This window comes from Zootoca vivipara, chromosome 15 (assembly GCF_965207765.1).
Source record: "Zootoca vivipara chromosome 15, rZooViv2.hap1.1, whole genome shotgun sequence".
Classification (NCBI taxonomy): Eukaryota; Metazoa; Chordata; class Lepidosauria; order Squamata; family Lacertidae; genus Zootoca; species Zootoca vivipara.
This window is the reverse complement of record NC_142598.1, coordinates 4,013,863-4,032,441: the sequence shown is the minus strand read 5'-3', so window position 1 is coordinate 4,032,441 and position 18,579 is coordinate 4,013,863. Positions and strand designations below refer to the sequence as shown.

The window sequence follows — 18,579 nt, the reverse complement described above, 5'->3', positions numbered from 1 at the left end:
GGCTGCTCGGAGTAAACTTTTAGTGAACACACACAATTTTTTGCTGGGTGGTAAGATACTAGATGGTGCATATAACCATTTGGTAAGCCCGTTGTTTCTATTGTTCTGCCAGGTTGTGAGGAAAATCTTCATACTTATCAGAAACCCAGGAAATAAAGGGAGAGGTAAAATTTGTGTTAGCACATGATAAAACCATGCTGGCTTAACAAGTGGTTACATGTACACTAGTAAATTACCAGTTAGTACAGGGGTAGGCAACCTAAGGCCCGGATGTGGCCCAATCGCTTTCTCAATCCGGCCCGTGGATGGTTCAGGAATCAGCGTGTTTTTACATGAGTAGAATGTGTCCTTTTATTTAAAATGCATCTCTGGGTTATTTGTGGGGCATAGGAATTCGTTCACCTCCCACCCACCCCAATATAGTCCGGCCCACCACATGGTCCGGCTGAAAAAGGTTGCTGACCCTTGAGTTAGTAAATGGTCAGCTACATGAAGGGCAAGGGGGCAAGTTCCTATGCAATCGTGTAGTCATGAATGTAGCAGGTGCTACATTCTACTTAGGCCTTTCTGGGACTGGGAGTGGAAAGATTTGTCTTGGCATCATATAAGAAATCTAAAAGACTGGGGATATATCCAGTTTACTCTGTTCCATGTTGGCAATGTCATTACTTTGCTTTTCAAACCTGGCCTCTGATTAGCCGAAGAAGGTAATTATATCACCTTGTGCTATGTCATGTTTCAGTCCCAGGTATCTTGATTGCTGCATTACGTGTTTAACTTGACATTATCTGTTGAGCCTTCCCCCTGCTCAGGGTAACACTGTGCCTCTGCCATGAGGTAAAGTGAGGTTGTTATCTCAGGCAGATTTTGTGAACCATGAAGGGCAGCAGAGTTGGAGACCAATCCAGCCCATGAAGCTCAATCCACCAGGATGTTCTCATGCACAAGTCCCACTGAAATGAACAACTGCTTCATAATGACACAACGGTTCATTTCATAAGGGTGTACATATGAGACATTTTCAAAGTTAGTTAGCAGGAGGGAGGCCATGTTGTTTTCCCATCTCAATATGTCTCTGGTCAGCCTTGTCTACCTTAAACAGTGCTCTCCTTTTGGGTTTCCTGGCTCTTTCTTGCTCCCTGAACTGTTGGCAGTTGACTATCTTGGACCAGTGACCTCTCGACACATCACCATCTACAGGGCAAGTTTTAAACTGGTGATTGTTAGGGTTCCCCCTGTCAAAGGGGTAGATTGCCAAGCATCATATTGGAAAGACCAAAATCACTCTCAGAGCTACATTTCTCAGAGTTCCTTAGGCAGTATCCCACAAGAGGCAAAAAGCTTTTGGGGGCTGGGAGGGGGAGTTTTTTTTAAAAAAAATAAAGACCCAGAGGGCAAAGGGTAAAAAGCAAAAACAAAACAACCCTACATGCAGCATTGCAGCATGTTTTCATGTGCAGTTTGTCTCTAAAATCTGAAGGTGGAGCAGGGGTGCATGAGCTTTTCTCTGTCTGGTTCAAATTGTCATAAATGGGTATTGTAACCATACTGTATGTAGCTCACAGGAGAGTTGAGAGGATGAATTAAATGAGACCTACGTAATTTGTAATTCACCAAGCCAGCCCACGAGCTTCCTGCCTGTTGGTGTCAAGTATCTACCAACTGGTGGTATCTACACAGTTGGTGGGCTACATTCAATTTGCAGGGCCAAAAGCTGTGTAGAGCTTTTTCCCTCTTAAGAAGGGATGGAAACCACAGGATTATTACTGGGGCAGGAAGGGAATCAACTAAAACCATTTGAGATTTGAAATGGGGATATTGGCCGGGGTTGGAAACCACAGGATTATTACTGGGGCAGGAAGGGAATCAACTAAAACCATTTGAGATTTGAAATGGGGATATTGGCCGGGTTTTTTTTTTGTTTAAAGGAAGCTGGTGATGCCATCAGACTACATTCCTAAGCAAGCCATTGACCCACTTGGAGAGCTGCCCTCTTAGGAAAAGCTGTGCTGTGCTGTGCAGTGCAGATGGGAAAGCAAGGTGGTGGATGGTTTGCAGCTGCTGGTACATAAAGCAACCCCCCCCCCACTGGGAGAGTGCAGGTTTTGGATGGAGGAAGTGGAGATGAGGAAGGAGGGGTTCCTTTCATGCTGCAAGAAAACCAGGGCAGAAAACCCCAAACGGTGACTTCAGAGAAGCAAAACAGCTCAGACAGACAGACAGACAGACAGTGAAAGATGCCTCCAATCACAGCCTCAGGACACGAAGTGAAGAAAGACCCATGCATTGCTGCAACAGTACGGTAAACTTTCGAGTATTGAGGCCCATCCTTGCTGTTTTGGGGAGGAGACAAGGGAAGGGAGGATTATGAATTCATGCTGTGCCACTGGTGCTTCCATCCATGCCCCACAGCCTTCCCTCTTGCCGCCCCTGCCCCAAAGCAGATGGTAAGACACAGAAAAGAAAGATGAGCCAGCAGGTTGAGGGAAAGCAGCAGGTGAGGGCGGTGGGGACAGGACCCTTTTGGAACATAAGGGCTCAAGACACTGGGTATATAGTTGAAATACATATGATTCAGTATTGGCTCTGCTCTAGCAGTTCAGGAAAGGTTACAAAACCCAGTGCTAACCCGCCCCTGCCCCCCAACTCCCCCAACTTGTCTGAATTCCAGCCATAAACTGATCAAATAGCAGTTCTGCTTCTGGGAAACTGCAGTTCTCTCACGGGACCTATGCTTCTGTAATGGAGAATTCTCACCACCCTTAGCAAACTGCAATTCCCAGGTTTCCCAAGGGGAAACTGACCTAGGCCTGGCCCATTAACAAGCGGAAGTTTCAAGTGTTCCAGATTTTATAGAATTTACTTGGTACTCTAGAACTCAGATGAAACCACCGATTCCTGAAATTGGCTGCCATCTCTTCATCTCAGCACGTCTTCGTCAGCAGAGCCTGCCTCAAGGTTCCGTATTGTGGTCGTGTTAGAACAGGGGAGGAGAACCTGGTACTCTCCAAATGTTGTTGAGCTCCAGCTTACCTCAGTCCCAACCCAGCATACCCAGTGGTCAAGGATGATGGGAATTGCAACATTTGGAGGGCTACAGGTTTCCCCAGCCTGTGTGACAGAACCACTGGCTTTTATAAGATGAAATTTAGATGCCAGATCTAAACTCCAGCCCTCTTGTGTCTTAGCGAACTCATTCAGCCAGGGGACTTTGGTCCTTCAAATTTCAGCAGCAGCCTATGCAAGGCAAAAAATTGGCACCTCTTGCCTTCCGTTCTGCTCAATTCACTACTTCATAGTTGTGGTGCCCTGTGCTGCCCCCTAGGTTGAGTGCCTGGTGCAGTGGAAATGGTTGTGCTGCCCTAAACCCGCCTCTGATTGAGCTATTGTAGGCATCCCTTGCAAGAGAGCCTTCATATATTAATGGGGGCTGGACAAGTAGAAGCTCCTCCCCTCCCCTGCCCTCCAAGAATGAATGACACCACTCACTTACATGGGTGAAAGTCAAGGCATGATATTCAGGAATACCACATGGATTGGTGAATCCAGTGGGTTTTCTTCCTCTCAACACTGTTCTGGATTTTAGCATTTACTTTGTTCTAACTTCTGATTGGGGATTTTCCAACTAGATCAACCAGATTTCCGATCTGCTTTCTTCTTCATTAAAACTGATGTTGCTGGATTAGCAGGCATGTCTCTCTTTGTTGATCCTAAAGAAGCAGCCACTATAGAAAATCTGGACCTTACATAGTTGAGGGCCATGCTAAAATAGCTGAGGGTCTTTCTATCTTTTTCATTCTTTCTTCGTTTGGCTAGGTGGCAAGGGTTCCTGGGAAGGCAGGCTGAATCCTATACCTGCATGTGATGACCCAAGTCCCCATGAGAAAGCAGAAAGCAGCAGTGATGAGATGAAGGTGGCAGGTGAAGAGAAAACGAGGAAAGGGAGTTAGGGGAGGGAGGAGGGAACACTTTGGCTGGTTTATTGTTTGGGGTTATTGTTTTTTGTGTCTCTTTTTTCTTTTTCTTTACAAAAACACTACAGGAAATCCCCGGCTGATACTGAGGTGGTTCCATCCATGATATCTCGGCAGCTGCAAAGGGGAGAGAATAGGAAGGGAAAGGTGCAAGGGAGAAGGGGAGAGGGCAGGGGGGGGGGTCATGTCAGGCTCTAGTGAAAAGGGGTTCCAAAAATAGGTTCCAAAAAGGCCCAGTGCGGCTTCCCTCACCTGCTGCCGTCCACCTATTTTGGATTACTGCCCCCATCAGCCTTAGCTACTGAGTACTGAGGTTAATGGGAGATGTTATCCAAAACTCCTCGAGGGCACCAGGTTAGGGAAGTCTGGTCGAGTGAATATTGGGCAGCAGCCTGTGGGAGGCTGCAACCTTCTACTTAGGTATCCAATATACCTTAGACTTGGGTATTGAATATTGGGTTTTGTTTTATGCTGTTTTTGTCATGCATATTGTGCTTTGTGTATGTAATATGAACTCTGCCTCCCTGGGAAGGTGTTAGTGGAACTGGGAGTGTCTCTCTAATACTTCTTATTGTCAACTACAACCAATTATACCTTGATAACATTATTACTACAGACTTCAACTACCACATTCTGGTTCCAGATTTACAAACATGAATCAGAGCCCAACTCTTTACTAGCCCTCGTTATGATGACAGCAGGGTAGCTATCAGGGGGCAACAAAGTCTGTGTTGTCTTATTCATGCTTACCTGGGAGCAAGTCCCATTGAGCTCAGCTTATTTCTGAGTAGAGAGTTTTAGGCTTGCAGTGAAAGTTGCAAGTTGTGATTCTGACTATGCACTCCTAGGATTCCCGATCCATGGAGGTGGTATTGTAGAGGTCATACAATGCTAATAATACATGCACCCCATTTTGTGTGTGTGTGTGTGTGCGACTGCTCTCACAGTATTGGTCAATTTGATTTTGCAATAAAACAAATTCCTGAATGTATGACCAGGACTGCTGTAGTAGATACCTCTACCTCAGCAGTGGAGCACTTGGGTAATTTTAGATTCTAGACTAATGGTCTTATGTGTGAGAGATGTCTTTAGAATATTTGATTATTTCAATATGTGGCAAGCTAGTCCTTTTGTGTTTGGGGGCTCTCCTGATCATTCTGCTTAGTAGGACCTTGAACATCTGCCCCAGAGTCCTGCCCTGACAGTATCACTGCTGTTCATGATACAGTGGAACCTCGGTTTATGAACACCTCGGTTTATGAATTTTCGGTTTACGAACGCCGCAGACCCATCTGGAACGGATTAATTCACTTTCCATTACTTTCAATTGGAAAGTTCGCTTCGGTTTATGAATGCTTCAGTTTATGAACAGACTTCCGGAACCAATTGTGTTCATAAACTGAGGTGCCACTGTAAACACAACTAATTTTGTCTTTCTAGCTTATTGTCAGGGAAAGTAACGCTATGTTAAAAACATATAAGCAAACATTTAAACTGAATGAATTTTCTTAAAATATTAAAACTCTGCCCCACGCTTTTTAAAAATTTAACACTAGCCCTAGCAAATAATGAAATGTACACCCACATCCAAATATGATTCTTATGTAGGGTCTACAATACCTGGCACATCTTTAAGAGTACGGGTAACTCACAACTTACGCACATTTAACTTGTGTGCATTCAGCTTTACATGCTTGGCAAAAAAATGTGCTTCGACTATAAGCAGAATGTAAGTCAGTGTTAAGTTGAGAGTTGCCTGTATATCAAAACAGATGAGTACTTGAGCAGTCGAAAGTTTTTTCAGGCAGGCAGCTGCAGCCTTGAAGGAACTTTCACTTGTCACCAACTTGGATGTCAGAGTTTGCTATGAATGGCACAGAAGCCTTGCCAAAAACTGCTCAGCTCATTATAGCCTAGCATGTGTATGAGATGGGACGCAGGTGGCGCTGTGGGTTAAACCACAGAGCCTAGGGCTTGCTGATCAGAAGGTCAGCGGTTCGAATCCCCGCGACAGGGTGAGCTCCCATTGTTCGGTCCCAACTCCTGCCAACCTAGCAGTTCGAAAGCACGTCAAAGTGCAAGTAGATAAATAGGTACCGCTCCAGCGGGAAGGTAAACGGCGTTTCCATGTGCTGCTCTGGTTCACCAGAAGTGGCTTAGTCATGCTGGCCACATGACCTGGAAGCTGTACGCTGGCTCCCTCGGCCAATAATGCGAGATGAGCGATGCAACCCCAGAGTCGGTCACGACTGGACCTAATGGTCAGGGGTCCCTTTACCTTTACCTTTATGTGTATGAGATATGATGTTAAGGGCTCGTTCACACTTCCACTTGTTCCACTGTTTTTCCACCGGGGAAACCTGCTGTTTACCACTGAATCAGAACAAACCTGTTTTTCTGCAGATTGATGTCAGCAGTGGGTTTTCCCAGGGTAAAGTGGTGGGATAAGCGGAAGTGTGGACGAGCCCTAAGTATAGCTCTGTTGGATAATTGCAGTGGGGAAAGAATTGCCTTCCAAAGTGCTCAGTGGATTTATTTAGGTTCCCAGGTTTCTGGGTGGGGGTTTGAAGAAAATCTGTAAGTCCCATTTCCAGACAGGTGGCTTCTAGAGCCACCCGAAGATTGTTTTTCCATTGTAAAGCTACAAGGGGAATTGCAATTGACTTTCCACACTATCAAGAGGTATATGTGTCGTTTTCTGTGCAGGCATCCTGTTGTGTTCTGTCCCAGCCTGCTGTGGTTGAAGCAATTTGAAATTCATTCACTATAACCCATGCAGTGAGCGGCATTTTATGACACCACTTTTTAAAAAATCATTTAAAATTAGATCTGAAAAGTTTTTCCACCTGTTTTTTCTTTAATGAAAGACAGTTATGCAACAGGAAAATGCTGAAAAGTGTCTTTCTGTATTAAGGTGTTATAGTGCTAACACACTGTAAAATAATAATGCTAACTAGTAATTTGTTGCCCTGCCACACCCTTGTCTAGGTAAGCTGCAGCAATGCTGGTGTCAAACAGGGGTGTGTTGTTGTTTTTTACAGCTCTGCCTACTACCACTGCTAATTCTTTATTTAAAAAAGATGTAATAAACTTTTGAGATGTCATCCATTTTATCAACATGATTAATGGCAGTGACCAAAAAGGGTTCTTGGTGTTATAGGACTATATGCCTCTTTAAGTAAATACATCTATATTTGTGGAAATTGTGTCACTATTCTAAAAAGGAGACAGGAGTGCCTGGCGTGCTCTGGTCCATGGGGTCACGAAGAGTCGGACACGACTAAACGACTAAACAACAACAACAAATTCTAAAAAGGTAAAGGGACCCCTGACCATTAGGTCCAGTCGTGACCGACTCTGGGGTTGCGCGCTCATCTCGCATTATTGGCCGAGGGAGCCGGTGTATAGCTTCCAGGTGATGTGGCCAGCATGACAAAGCCGCTTCTGGCGAACCAGAGCAGCACATGGAAACGCTGTTTACCTTCCCGCTGTAGCAGTTCCTATTTATCTACTTGCATTTTGACGTGCTTTCAAACTGCTAGGTTGGCAGGAGCTGGGACCAAGCACCAGGAGCTCACCCCGTCATAGGGATTCGAACCGCCGACCTTCTGATCAGCAAGCCCTGATCAGCACCACCTGGGTCCCTGTCACTATTCTGTTCATGTCAATTTCACCCTAATCATTCAGTGTAGAAGCACTCTTAACACAGAAGCATTTGTGCCACCACGATAAGAGGAGGGAGGTTATATTGGAATCTATCAGGCTTTATTCCGAGAGGTGAGGCGAGATAGCTGCCTGCGGCAGTGATTTGAGGTGTCATTAAGAGTTGCAGGACACAATCCACCGGGACATTCTTGTGCAGCTGCCACTTTGAAAAGAACTGTTACCTACATGGGTTTATTCATTTCATTATGACTTGATCAGGAGAGCTGCTCAGTATTTTGTGCCATGTGCTAATCAGGGGCAGGGAAGAGGGAGGGTGGAAAGTGCAATTTGGATTTTCTGTTTCATGCACCAAAATGTTTCAGGTGGCCCCTGTTTATTCTGTGAGCCTGAAATGACAAACTCCCCTTTGGAAAAAATTAGGGTGGAGAAACCCATTTGCCATCCACAACATGGTTCCTAAAAAAGAAACATAATCATCATCAAAACAAAATAAACCAAAATAACTGACACAGCACTTCCAAGATGCAAGAGGTGGGGGAAAGACCAAAGGCCATTAATGGATATCAATTTCCCAAGGAGCGACAGCAGTTCGCTGGAAGGGAGGAAGAGAGTTTAATATAAAGGCAGCATTTAAAGAGAAAGAGAGAGAGAGAGAGAGAGAGAAACAACTGCTGAAATTGCAGCAAAGATTACGAGGCCATACTCGAAGGTTTACATGGCAGGGTGCACACCCTTTTGAAAAGCAAGGCCAGTGCATGTCATACCAAAAGGTACCATGAAACTGCCACACCACACCACAGCGCTGGCATGACCACCGGCATGGCTTGGATTGGTTAAAAGAAAAGAGACTGTTGAAATATTCTAAACAAACCAACTTGCTGAGAATACCTGAGACCTAATCCGAGAGCTGGAATTCAGGGAGTGGACAGCTTACCTCTTTGGTTCTTTCACTGTCATGCAAAAAATGAAAAATAAAGAGGTTTTTTTGTGCACCCCCCCCCAAGAAGGCATTGGCATAGCATAGTTTCTGAAGAGGGAAGGATAGGTGAGGCACAGGAAAGAGACTGAGGAGGGAAAAAGGAGCAAGGGAACCACTTTTTTCCATCAACATACAGAGGGACTGGTCCATGACACCCTTTGAGTGCCTTCAAGAGGCATGTTCTCACCTTTTGCTGCTGAGCAAAGTGAGAGGCTCCCCTTTCCTGACACATCCCAGACCCCAGAGTTTCAGTCCTTTCCATAAACATCCTTTTCACTCTTGTAATGCCTTGAGCCTTCAGAGGAAGGATTGTTGTTTTCTCACACATTCTCTTTCAAAGTATTCATTTATCCAGAGGCTTTCTATAATAAATTCACTTTGAGGTGTGTGTGTGTGTGTGTGTGTGAACAAGAGCTGCTATGACATCTTCTCTGGACCCCATATGCTGTCTACCATGCATATTTAAACCAGTTTCAAACCTGCTGCGCTGCTTTGGCTCCCAGTTTAGGAATCAAGACAGGGCTGATCTAACATACAAATAAATGGAGTTTGCTGAGGATGCTGAGAATTCTGGGAGATCCTTCCCCTGCTCCTCCACACAGAACTGCAGTTCCCAGGGTTCCCAAGGGAGGAGGAGGAACTGTTAAAGCAGTTTGTCTCTAGTGCAAATGTGCCTGGAATCATAGATTTATGATAGCTATCTTACAAAAAAGGGACAAATCTATAATAATAATAATAATAATAATAATAATAATAATAATAATAATTTATTATTTATACCCCGCCCATCTGGACGGGTTTCTACTCAACACCCTGGATTTTTAATGTGCAAGCCTGACGCTAAACCTGTCCTCCCTGGTTTAAATGTGAAGTGTAGGTGGAAGATGACATTTGGAATCATGTAAGTGAAGATGTTTGCAGCTGCTGTTGAGCAAAGCCTCTTTATTCCAATGCGAGTTGCACTACAGCTGTGCTTAGTAGTGGCCTGAATCAGCCTCATCTGGTGCTTAGAGGTGATAATACGAGCCTGACCTGCCAGCTCTTTCTAGTGTCATCTCCAGCCAGGTTAGAAGGAAGAACTTCTGCTGTGTTGATTGACTGGTTCTATGCAAAAAAACTGCATTTCTTTTTCTTTTTTGGTACTGACTTCCTACAAATTTAACCCACGTCAGAATTGCCTTGATCCTCACTATGATCAGCAGGTGACTCCATATTTATCCCAGGAATGGTGATGCAATAAGCTGTTTACGGTCCAAAAGTTTCATGCTGTGGGATCTGGTACCCAATCTTTTGCTCTCCTCTATGCAACACCCACCCACCCCACCCCAGCAAAACTCTGACGTGCAACAGTGAGTGAGACACACCAAACACCACAATAAACACCAGTCACCATCAAGATGTGTGGCTAGGCAGAGAAAGGAAGCTGGATCCCCAGCTGGTATCGCTCTAGGTTGCTTCAGCTCCTTTGACTGAAACACATCCCCCTGCCCATGCGGTCCCCTCCCTCCCTGCCCATGACCTCACCAGCTGGGGATCTGACTCCAGTCCCATTCAAAACCAGCAGCCACTGATAGAGAAGGTGAAAGAGGTGAGGAAACGAAGGAGAAAAGGGGTGCAGGTGGCTAAAGGAGGAGGGGGCAAAGCGCAGAAATTGTATGGCTTTAGATAAGTCGTAAATCCGGCGTGACTGAGACCGGACAGAGAAAAAACTGAAATAAATAATATTGCAACAGTGATTGCAGCAACGGGCCAAGGGGGTGGGTGGGGTGGATAGAAGAGAAGGGAGGGGATACTGGAGGAGGGTAGAAATAGGATGGGTTTTTTTTGTCTTTGTTTGGATTGGTTTTTTTTATATAAAAAAATCACAAGCAGTAAGAGGAAATCAAGACTCACTCCCGGCACCGGCGCTGGCATTTGCGGCGGAGAGAATTACGTGAGTGGGGGTAGAAATATTGGTTACATCGTGCAGTTGGCTGAGGACGGAAGAGCGGCGTCGGACAGCCCCCTGAAAGGAGCCACTTCTCTTGAAGGTGCTAACTACCTCCATCTGCAGGAGAGAAAATGAGATAGAAAATTTGGATGGCAGCGGGCAGTGGCTGCAGTGGAACAGCGCATACCAGCCAGAATTGGCCATGCTGGGGGTTTGGCCTCCTGCCACAGTCTATGAAGCATTATGCACCAGAGGCCAGCTAATGGGAATTGGCACCACGCTGATGTTCTTTTATGGAAAGAGCAAATTGCACCAGCAGAAGATCGAGGCAACTGGTCACACTTGAAGGCTCCGTTTCTAAAGAGCTTACACGAAGTACAAACCCTTAGCACATTATTACCAGAATTGCTGGGGGGAAATCCAGCAAGACACAAATGGCTGTAGCCAATCCATTAAGAACAGAGGGCAAGGCACAACTGACCTGAGGAACTCGTTGCTACAAGATGTTTGTGAAGACCAGTGTTACAGCTTCGTTGGGGGAAATAATAAAATAATTAAAAGACAAGAATCATGGACAATAGGTTCATCATTAGCCATCACCAAGGGGCAAGGAGTACAGCCTCAAACAAGAGGATGGTCATGAAGCATTTGCACATTTCAAATTGCTATGTAACTGAGCAGTAATACAAATCTCTCATTCAAGAAAAGTCTGTTCCTTCTCAACATATGGTCACATTTTAAGCAGGACCAAGGAACTGAACCCAATATAGGATTTTACACATGAAAGGGTGGGGTTTTGTAGAACAGCTGGCTAGATCCTTGAGGACTGGGGTGAACAGCATAGGGAGTAGGGTTACCTCCACTATAATTGTGTCCCAGTGATACCGTTTCACTTCCTTTTGTGCATGTGAACAGCTGGCATTAATCCCTAAGGGGAAAAGGAAAGCATTGCCCTTGAGGTCACGGTTGCTGTCAAGGCAAAATCTACTCCCTAGCCCATGGCCTTCCTTGGCAGGACTTCAACAGAAGGAAGGAAGTGCAGTCTCTAAATGGTGCATTTTACAATTCCCCTGCTCTGAATCTTGGGGGTTACTATGTATGTTTTGAGCAAGATTGTCCTGAACCCAAGCACAGTTGATTGCATGAGAAGTCGCTGTAAGAATATACCCAGCTCCATGAAACTTTCCACAAGTGTGGAAGCCCACCAGGAACCACAAACAACTGAAACATAGTTGTAGGTCCCCTTATGCTATGTCAACCACTTTGAGATCTTCTTGTGGATAAGCAGCATATAAATATTTTCTAAATAAATCTGAGAAAAATTATAAATATAAGGCTAATTCACACATTCATACAAGATTCTATTTCTTTTATACTGTTGATGTTTCCAAAGAAAACCGATTCTCCACTTCTGATTTGTTGAAACAACATGAACTCAGAACTGGGCTTACTCAGAACAAAGGGCTATTTTGTTCTGTTGTTTTTATTTCCTGCTAACACACTTAGAATTGCAGCCTAAATATTGTATATAAAAACGTCCCTATTTATTGTTGAACGTTGATTATGAGTAGCTTTTCATTCTGTAGCCTATCTCATTGTTGGAGGTTGCCTACAAACTTATTTTATTTTGTTTAATCTTGTTGTTGTTTAGTCGTTTAGTCATGTCCGACTCTTCGTGACCCCGTGGACCATAGCACGCCAGGCACTCCTGTCTTCCACTGCCTCCCACAGTTTGGTCAAACTCATGTTCGTAGCTCCGAGAACACTGTCCAACCGTCTCGTCCTCTGTCGTCCCCTTCTCCTTGTGCCCTCCATCTTTCCCAACATCAGGGTCTTTTCCAGGGAGTCTTCTCGTGTTTAATCTTAGTCTTGCAAATAATAATTGTTGGCAAAATTAAGTATAAAATAAAATGTCTGGCAGCAGAGTGCTGGGAGTGTGGCCGGTTTGTGCGCACTGGGCGCAGAGCCACAGGGGATGCCAGAACTATACTTCAGAATGGAGAGGGGGAAGGCACTGGATTTGGGCCCTGCACAGGGCACCGGGGAAATTTGACACCCCCGAGGTCCACCACTGCTGGTAGGGCTAGGGCAAAATTAAGTCTGAGATGGAACATCAAAGTAGCACCCCTGCATTCCTGTTGCATATGCCTTATTGGGGGGGGGATTGAAGATTGTGCTGTTGTGCAGCTAGCTAGATGAGTGCTCCAGTGCGGGTCTGTATAGAAACAGAACACACTGCTGCCCAAAGATAAATAAAAGAAACAAAAAAATAAATAAATTAGTAAATTATCATTAAATTGCTAGGTTGTGTGTGAGTGGAGATGTTTGCTACCTACATTTGCCACTTTTTATGCTTTAAAATTGAGCTGCCCTGCATTCAAGCATGCCCTGCCCTGCCATATAAGTAATTAATCAGAGAACTATTATTAGAATATTACTGCGTAGAAAAGGCTATCTCCATGGACAAAAAAAATACAGAGCATCTACTGTACCTCCCAATCCTGCAAATTACCCTCCTTGAATTCTTCTTTGATATAGTTCACTACTACAGTGGAACCTCGGTTTATGAACACCTCGGTTTACGAATTTTCGGTTTACGAACGCCGCAGACCCATCTGGAACGGATTAATTCACTTTCCATTACTTTCAATGGGAAAGTTCGCTTCAGTTTATGAACGCTTCAGTTTATGAACAGACTTCCGGAACCAATTGTGTTCATAAACCAAGGTACCAATGTATACCAGAGTGTGAAAGCAAACAGGCCAAGATGTTTATAGAAGACTCAAGCAAGCAAGTCAGTCACATGGCTAGGAAGACCACCCCCTCCCCAGATTTAACAGGGGGTGGTGGTTTCCCCTGCCCAAATATAGTAGTTGTATTTGGTACTTCTCAATCAAACACACATAGGTACTGTAATTCATGCAGCAGTGTTATGAATTGGGGTGGATAGTGGTGTCATCCATTTCTGCAAATGCCTAAGTGAATATGCATTGCTCACATTATTTGTCCATGGAGAAAAGGGAGGGCAGGCATCCTGTGGACAAGCCTGCTCCCATAGGCATGTATGTTTGTAGACCCTGGTTCAAAGTTTTGGATGGAGGTAAATACACACCTGACTGCATGTGTCACCTGCATGCCAGCCCTTAGCCACTGATCATCTCATCTCCTTCCCACCCAATAAAAAAAAGAATAAAATAAAATACTGATGTATTAAGGCTATTGATAGATTCAGCAAAATTAACCAGTAAAGCTTTTCCCAGCACTTTGGGGAATGTTCATAGAATCATAGAGTTGGAAGAGACCACAAGGGCCATCCAGTCCAACCCCCTGCCAAGCAGGAAACAAGTAGAAAACTAGTATGTCAGGGAGAACATGCCTCGATATGCCATTTTTCTAAATGCAAGGATGTGTCATTTATTTTTATTTTTATTGTAGGAGGAATCATTCCAATATGTAAATGGTATACCTGCAACACCTGCAATAGGAAATGGTATAGTGATAGTCCATAGAAAGCCTTACCATTTGAATAGCACTGAATGTATGAATAAGGTGTGTCCCATGCACCCGACTGAACAACTATGTCTAGGGGGCTCAGTGACGCCACAGGGGAAAGGGATGGTGGGGAAGGGAAAGAGCCCTTCAGTGAACCATGCATAAATGACAGAATCATAGAATATAGGAGTTGGAAGGGATCCCAAGGGTCACCTAGTCCAACCCCCTGCAATGCAGGAATCTCAACTGAAGCATCCATGACAGGTTGCCATCTGAAGTACCAGAATAAGAAACAAAAATCTGACTGCTGTTAGCAGTTCTCAAATATAGGCAATTGTATGGAACATGTGATGAATTTCTTCTGTTGCAGAAATCATAATTCTCTCAATGCTCAGCCTTGTGGAGTATTTCAGTCACACTGCAAGCTCACCTTCATTGCACCTTCACTTTTTCATGACTACCAGCAACATGTGAGCAGTGGCCCAAAGCCAGTGTGGCTCTGCAGGGAAAATAAATTATGTGTGAGAGTTTTAGCTCAGACATGGACTTACTGAGGTGGCCTTTGGCAAGTCACTCTCTTGGCTGCACTTCCCCCCAGTTATGCAATGGGGAACTTATCCTCACTAGGTTGCAGCAAAGGTTGTGTATATTATTATAAAACCAAATGAACCCATCAGGGAATGGAGGGAAGGCCATGGACCAGTTGGGAATTCTTGATCTCCTGCTGGTGCAAATGGGATGAGCAGCTGGATGCAGGAGAGCCTCCATTCTGAGGCCAGTCATCTTTTTATGCAAGGCATATTCTGAACCACAGGAAGCAGCCTGCTCCCTTCTTCCTAGGCTGGCACCACACAAAAAAGCAAACACATCAGCCAAAAAGGAGGACAAAAGAGGACACAGATTGCATACAATTTGTATATGCTAGTTTATATGTATAGGTGCAAGTTTAGAAATAATGACTATAATTTAAGTCAAAATGCAACACATCTCACCATAGCAGGGAAGAAGACCATGACTAGCTGAGCTCTGTGTGTCTGCTCAGTCCATATGCTAACTATTGATGGGCAACTTCAAGACAGGACTCTTTAAACAGGGCCTGGACCAGACAGCCCTTCAGGTACAGGATTATCCCCTGCAGAGCAAGACACATGGTCACCCTACCTCTTTAACAGCTAGCCAGCCTCTTGGGAAATGCTTCCACCTTGCAAGTTGATGCAGATTGGTATGAACACCAGGTTGCTGCCATGCTTTGCCACCATCTCACAGGATAAAGCCAGTTTAGTGGGCTGGGGATAAGGCACAGTGCTTAAAAGTGAAAGAGCTGGGGCTTGGGCCTGCCTGGAAGCCCTACACTCCATTCTGGAAGCCCTGCTCCTTCATTCCTGCAGGGAAACGTCTTGTGAAGTTTACCGTATGGAGCAAAACCAGGATCCCTTGGTTGCATTGCATTGTTGACACAAGCATATGCTGCATTTGAGTGTGTGTCGATTTCTTAGAAAAGGGAAATAAGAGGATGGGGACAGCTGAGCAGTCTCCCTCACTTTGGGATGCCTCGGAATCAGCCATATTTACATGGAATGGAGCCGGTGCAGGAGAAGAGTTGGGATTCCTGGTTCTATTCATTTCATTTCATCCATTAAGCAACAACTTTGCTATGCAACATGCCATTGGTCATTCCTTATCATGCTCCAGGCCTGAGAACTTCTGATATCCCATGAGCATCAAGTCTTAAGGCAAGAACAAACCACCTTTTGTTTGACTTGCTAAAAAGGGAAAGAAAAATTGCCAGGCACATGTCCCACCCCCCTCTTTAAGGCAGTTTGAGGAAGTGGGGAGGGAGGGTGGGGTGGGGAAGGGCTGCAATCAGAAAGCATGTCGTTAGAACATAGAAGCTAGACATGGTTGTCTTGAAATCGTTCCTCTCCCATGGACCTAGTTTGAAGTATGTGGCACAGAAGCCCCACAATGGCTAGAGGTGGTATAACCTGCCCTCAGGTGGGTTTTCTCCTAGGTTTCGTGTCTGAGCATAATCTTGCATTCTTTTATTGCAGAGCTAAGACTGTGGTACTTGATCTTCAGTGCTGATGTCAGGTACCAGATAATCCTAGCTTTGATTCGCCTTTTAGAAATAAAACACAAGTTTCTGGACCTCATGGCTGTTTAACAAGCCTGATGAAGTAAAAGTGGTTGCCTGAGGGTGCTTCCAGACTGTAGGCTATTAGAGCTACCCAGACATTGCTCTTCTGCTTTAAACAACATGTGAAACTGAAATGGACTTCCCACACTTCACTCAGCATTGCACTTTTGGAGTATGTACATCTTATTCTGTTCTGTCCATATTAAAGGGCGTAACATAGCATTATGGGTAAGAAAGTAAGGCAGGTTATTGTGGACACTGGGCTTATCCACACTTGCATTTTGCCCCACTCTTTAGTGTGGATAAGCCCACTGTTCTGTTCATGCTTCTACGTTTTTCACAGCATCCATACAACAACAACAACATCATCATCAAAAAGATGTCCATTTAATCCCTATTTATCATTTTCACAGGTTCCCTTTTGATGAAGATGACTTTGAGTGGGTGCTGAACAAAACTTGTATGTATGAGCACCAGCAAGACTGCGACAATAAACTGCCACGTGGAAGCGGTGTAAAAATGCATTTCAGCAGCATGTTTATTTTATTTGTTAATTTTAACATCTGCAGTAGAATGCTTTTTCACAATGTAAGTGAAAAAGCATTTTAACACAAATCTAAAAGTAAAGCTTAAAAAATCAACACACTGATGCAATGGAGCCAGATGGATAGGTAATAATGAGTGTTCTAAGGTGAAAAGGTGTGGCAGATTAGGGCTCAGTTGCCCCAAATGTCACTGCACACATCAAAACCGCATTTCTTAAAAAGATAAAAAGAAGGACAGAAGAGTAGAGTTAAGGTGCTTCTGCAGCAGTTCCATCCTATTCAAACAAGGTCGGCAATTGTGGGCTCTCAAAAGAAGTTGAAAAAAGTACAGGGAAAATATAGGGCAACCGCAATTTAATGACAATGTCATGTAATGTCCCTTAAAAGAGCAAGTGGACAAAGAATGGCAGTTCCAGAATAAACCCCTAGTGTGGAAGCAGCCTGAGACTTGAAGGAGAGTTGCAAGGTTTCCAGTAACTATGGAAGGAGTTCTTTTTCTGTGTGTCATAGTGCCTATTTTATGTGAATACCTCTTTTTCTTATTGAGATAATGTCAGTGTCACTGGGTGGTATTCAACTAAGATTTACTCAGGATAGGCCTACTGAAATTAATGGATCTGGCTTAGGCCTTATCCGTACTTCCTGTTGCCCTGTTGCTATTCCCTGGGGGAAACCACTCTTTAGCGCTCCATCAGAGCAAACAGCAATCAGGTTTTCTGTAGATTGTCATTTGTTCAGATTTACAGCTAAAGAGTGGATTTTCCCTGGGAAAGGAGCAAGGCAAGAGGGGAACTGTTTGGACCCATGCCCAGAAAGTGTGGGTTAAGCAGAAAACTGATTTCTGGGCATGAGAGAAGTGGAAGTGTAGATGAGCCCTTAGTCATGTTCATTAACTTATATAGGCTACTCTAAGAAAAAACTTGGATGAAAACATCCCCCGTGTCACTGTTGTAGGTGCCAAATGAAACTTGTGTCTAATAAATCGTATTTGAATGATTTATGAGTGAGGTAGAAAACTAACTACCCAGTCAATTAAGCACATTTGCAGAATTTGATCTCCATAGTTTATTCTTCTTGTGGCAAACTTGTATAATCTAGCTTTAAGGAAAGCAGGGACTGTCTTACAGAGGAAACAAGGTGCATGCTCATACTTTGAGGCCCTCGATGCTACTCAGTGTAGGCATCATTAATCTGCAGAGAGGTATGTTCCTGCCACTAGTAAGATGAAGGGATATAAAACCCAAATGCCTTGAAGGGCCAAATTCCTCATCACCCCACCACTGAAATGTCCATTCTCCTTCAATTGGACAAATATCATTTATTCCCCCAAACCTATATTCCATTTGTCTACCACCCACTGCAAGTGCTTCACTTTCTAAAATATATTCCAGGCAGGGAAGAAAAGAGGCTTTGAAAGAGGGTTCATAACAAAAGTCTGCTTCCTGGAATCTGCTTACTGCACCTCCCCAGTACAAGGAGGCACACACAGACATTTGCAAGTACACTGTGTCCTATGCACAGATACCAATTTAATGTCAATAGCTTGGTCTATTTCCAACAGTGGCTTGGTTTGAGAGTAAGAACACCAGCCTGTGGCTTTGTGGCCCTGCAAATGTTCAGATTGTGTAGACTATAGTAGGATCTTATGTTTAATGCCCCAGCTTTAATACCACACTGGATATTTGGAAGAAGCTCCCTGAAAAAACAGGAACAATGGAGCATGGGGCATAACATCTTGGGTGATTCAGACAGTGCATGTTATACTGGCCTTACTATGGGGCCTTCTGTCCTTCAAATGGGGCAAGAACGCAGTATATGGGCTCAGCTCAGGGAGCATGTGGCTTTGCATGGATCCT

General features: G+C 44.4%; 1 protein-coding gene across 3 annotated transcripts in view; it reads right to left on the bottom strand.

Annotated features, from left to right (window-relative positions):
* Positions 1–18,579, bottom strand: part of ATP2B3 (ATPase plasma membrane Ca2+ transporting 3) — a 134,032-nt gene that overhangs the window by 6,793 nt on the left and 108,660 nt on the right. The window contains exon 22 of one of the 3 annotated variants that reach the window (XM_035097072.3): positions 10,513–10,666. In XM_035097072.3, the coding sequence (XP_034952963.1) occupies positions 10,513–10,666 (154 nt within the window). Of the gene's footprint in view, positions 1–10,501; positions 10,667–18,579 lie in introns of those variants that run through there. The other 2 variants (XM_035097074.3, XM_088658692.1) reach the window with 2 other exon arrangements.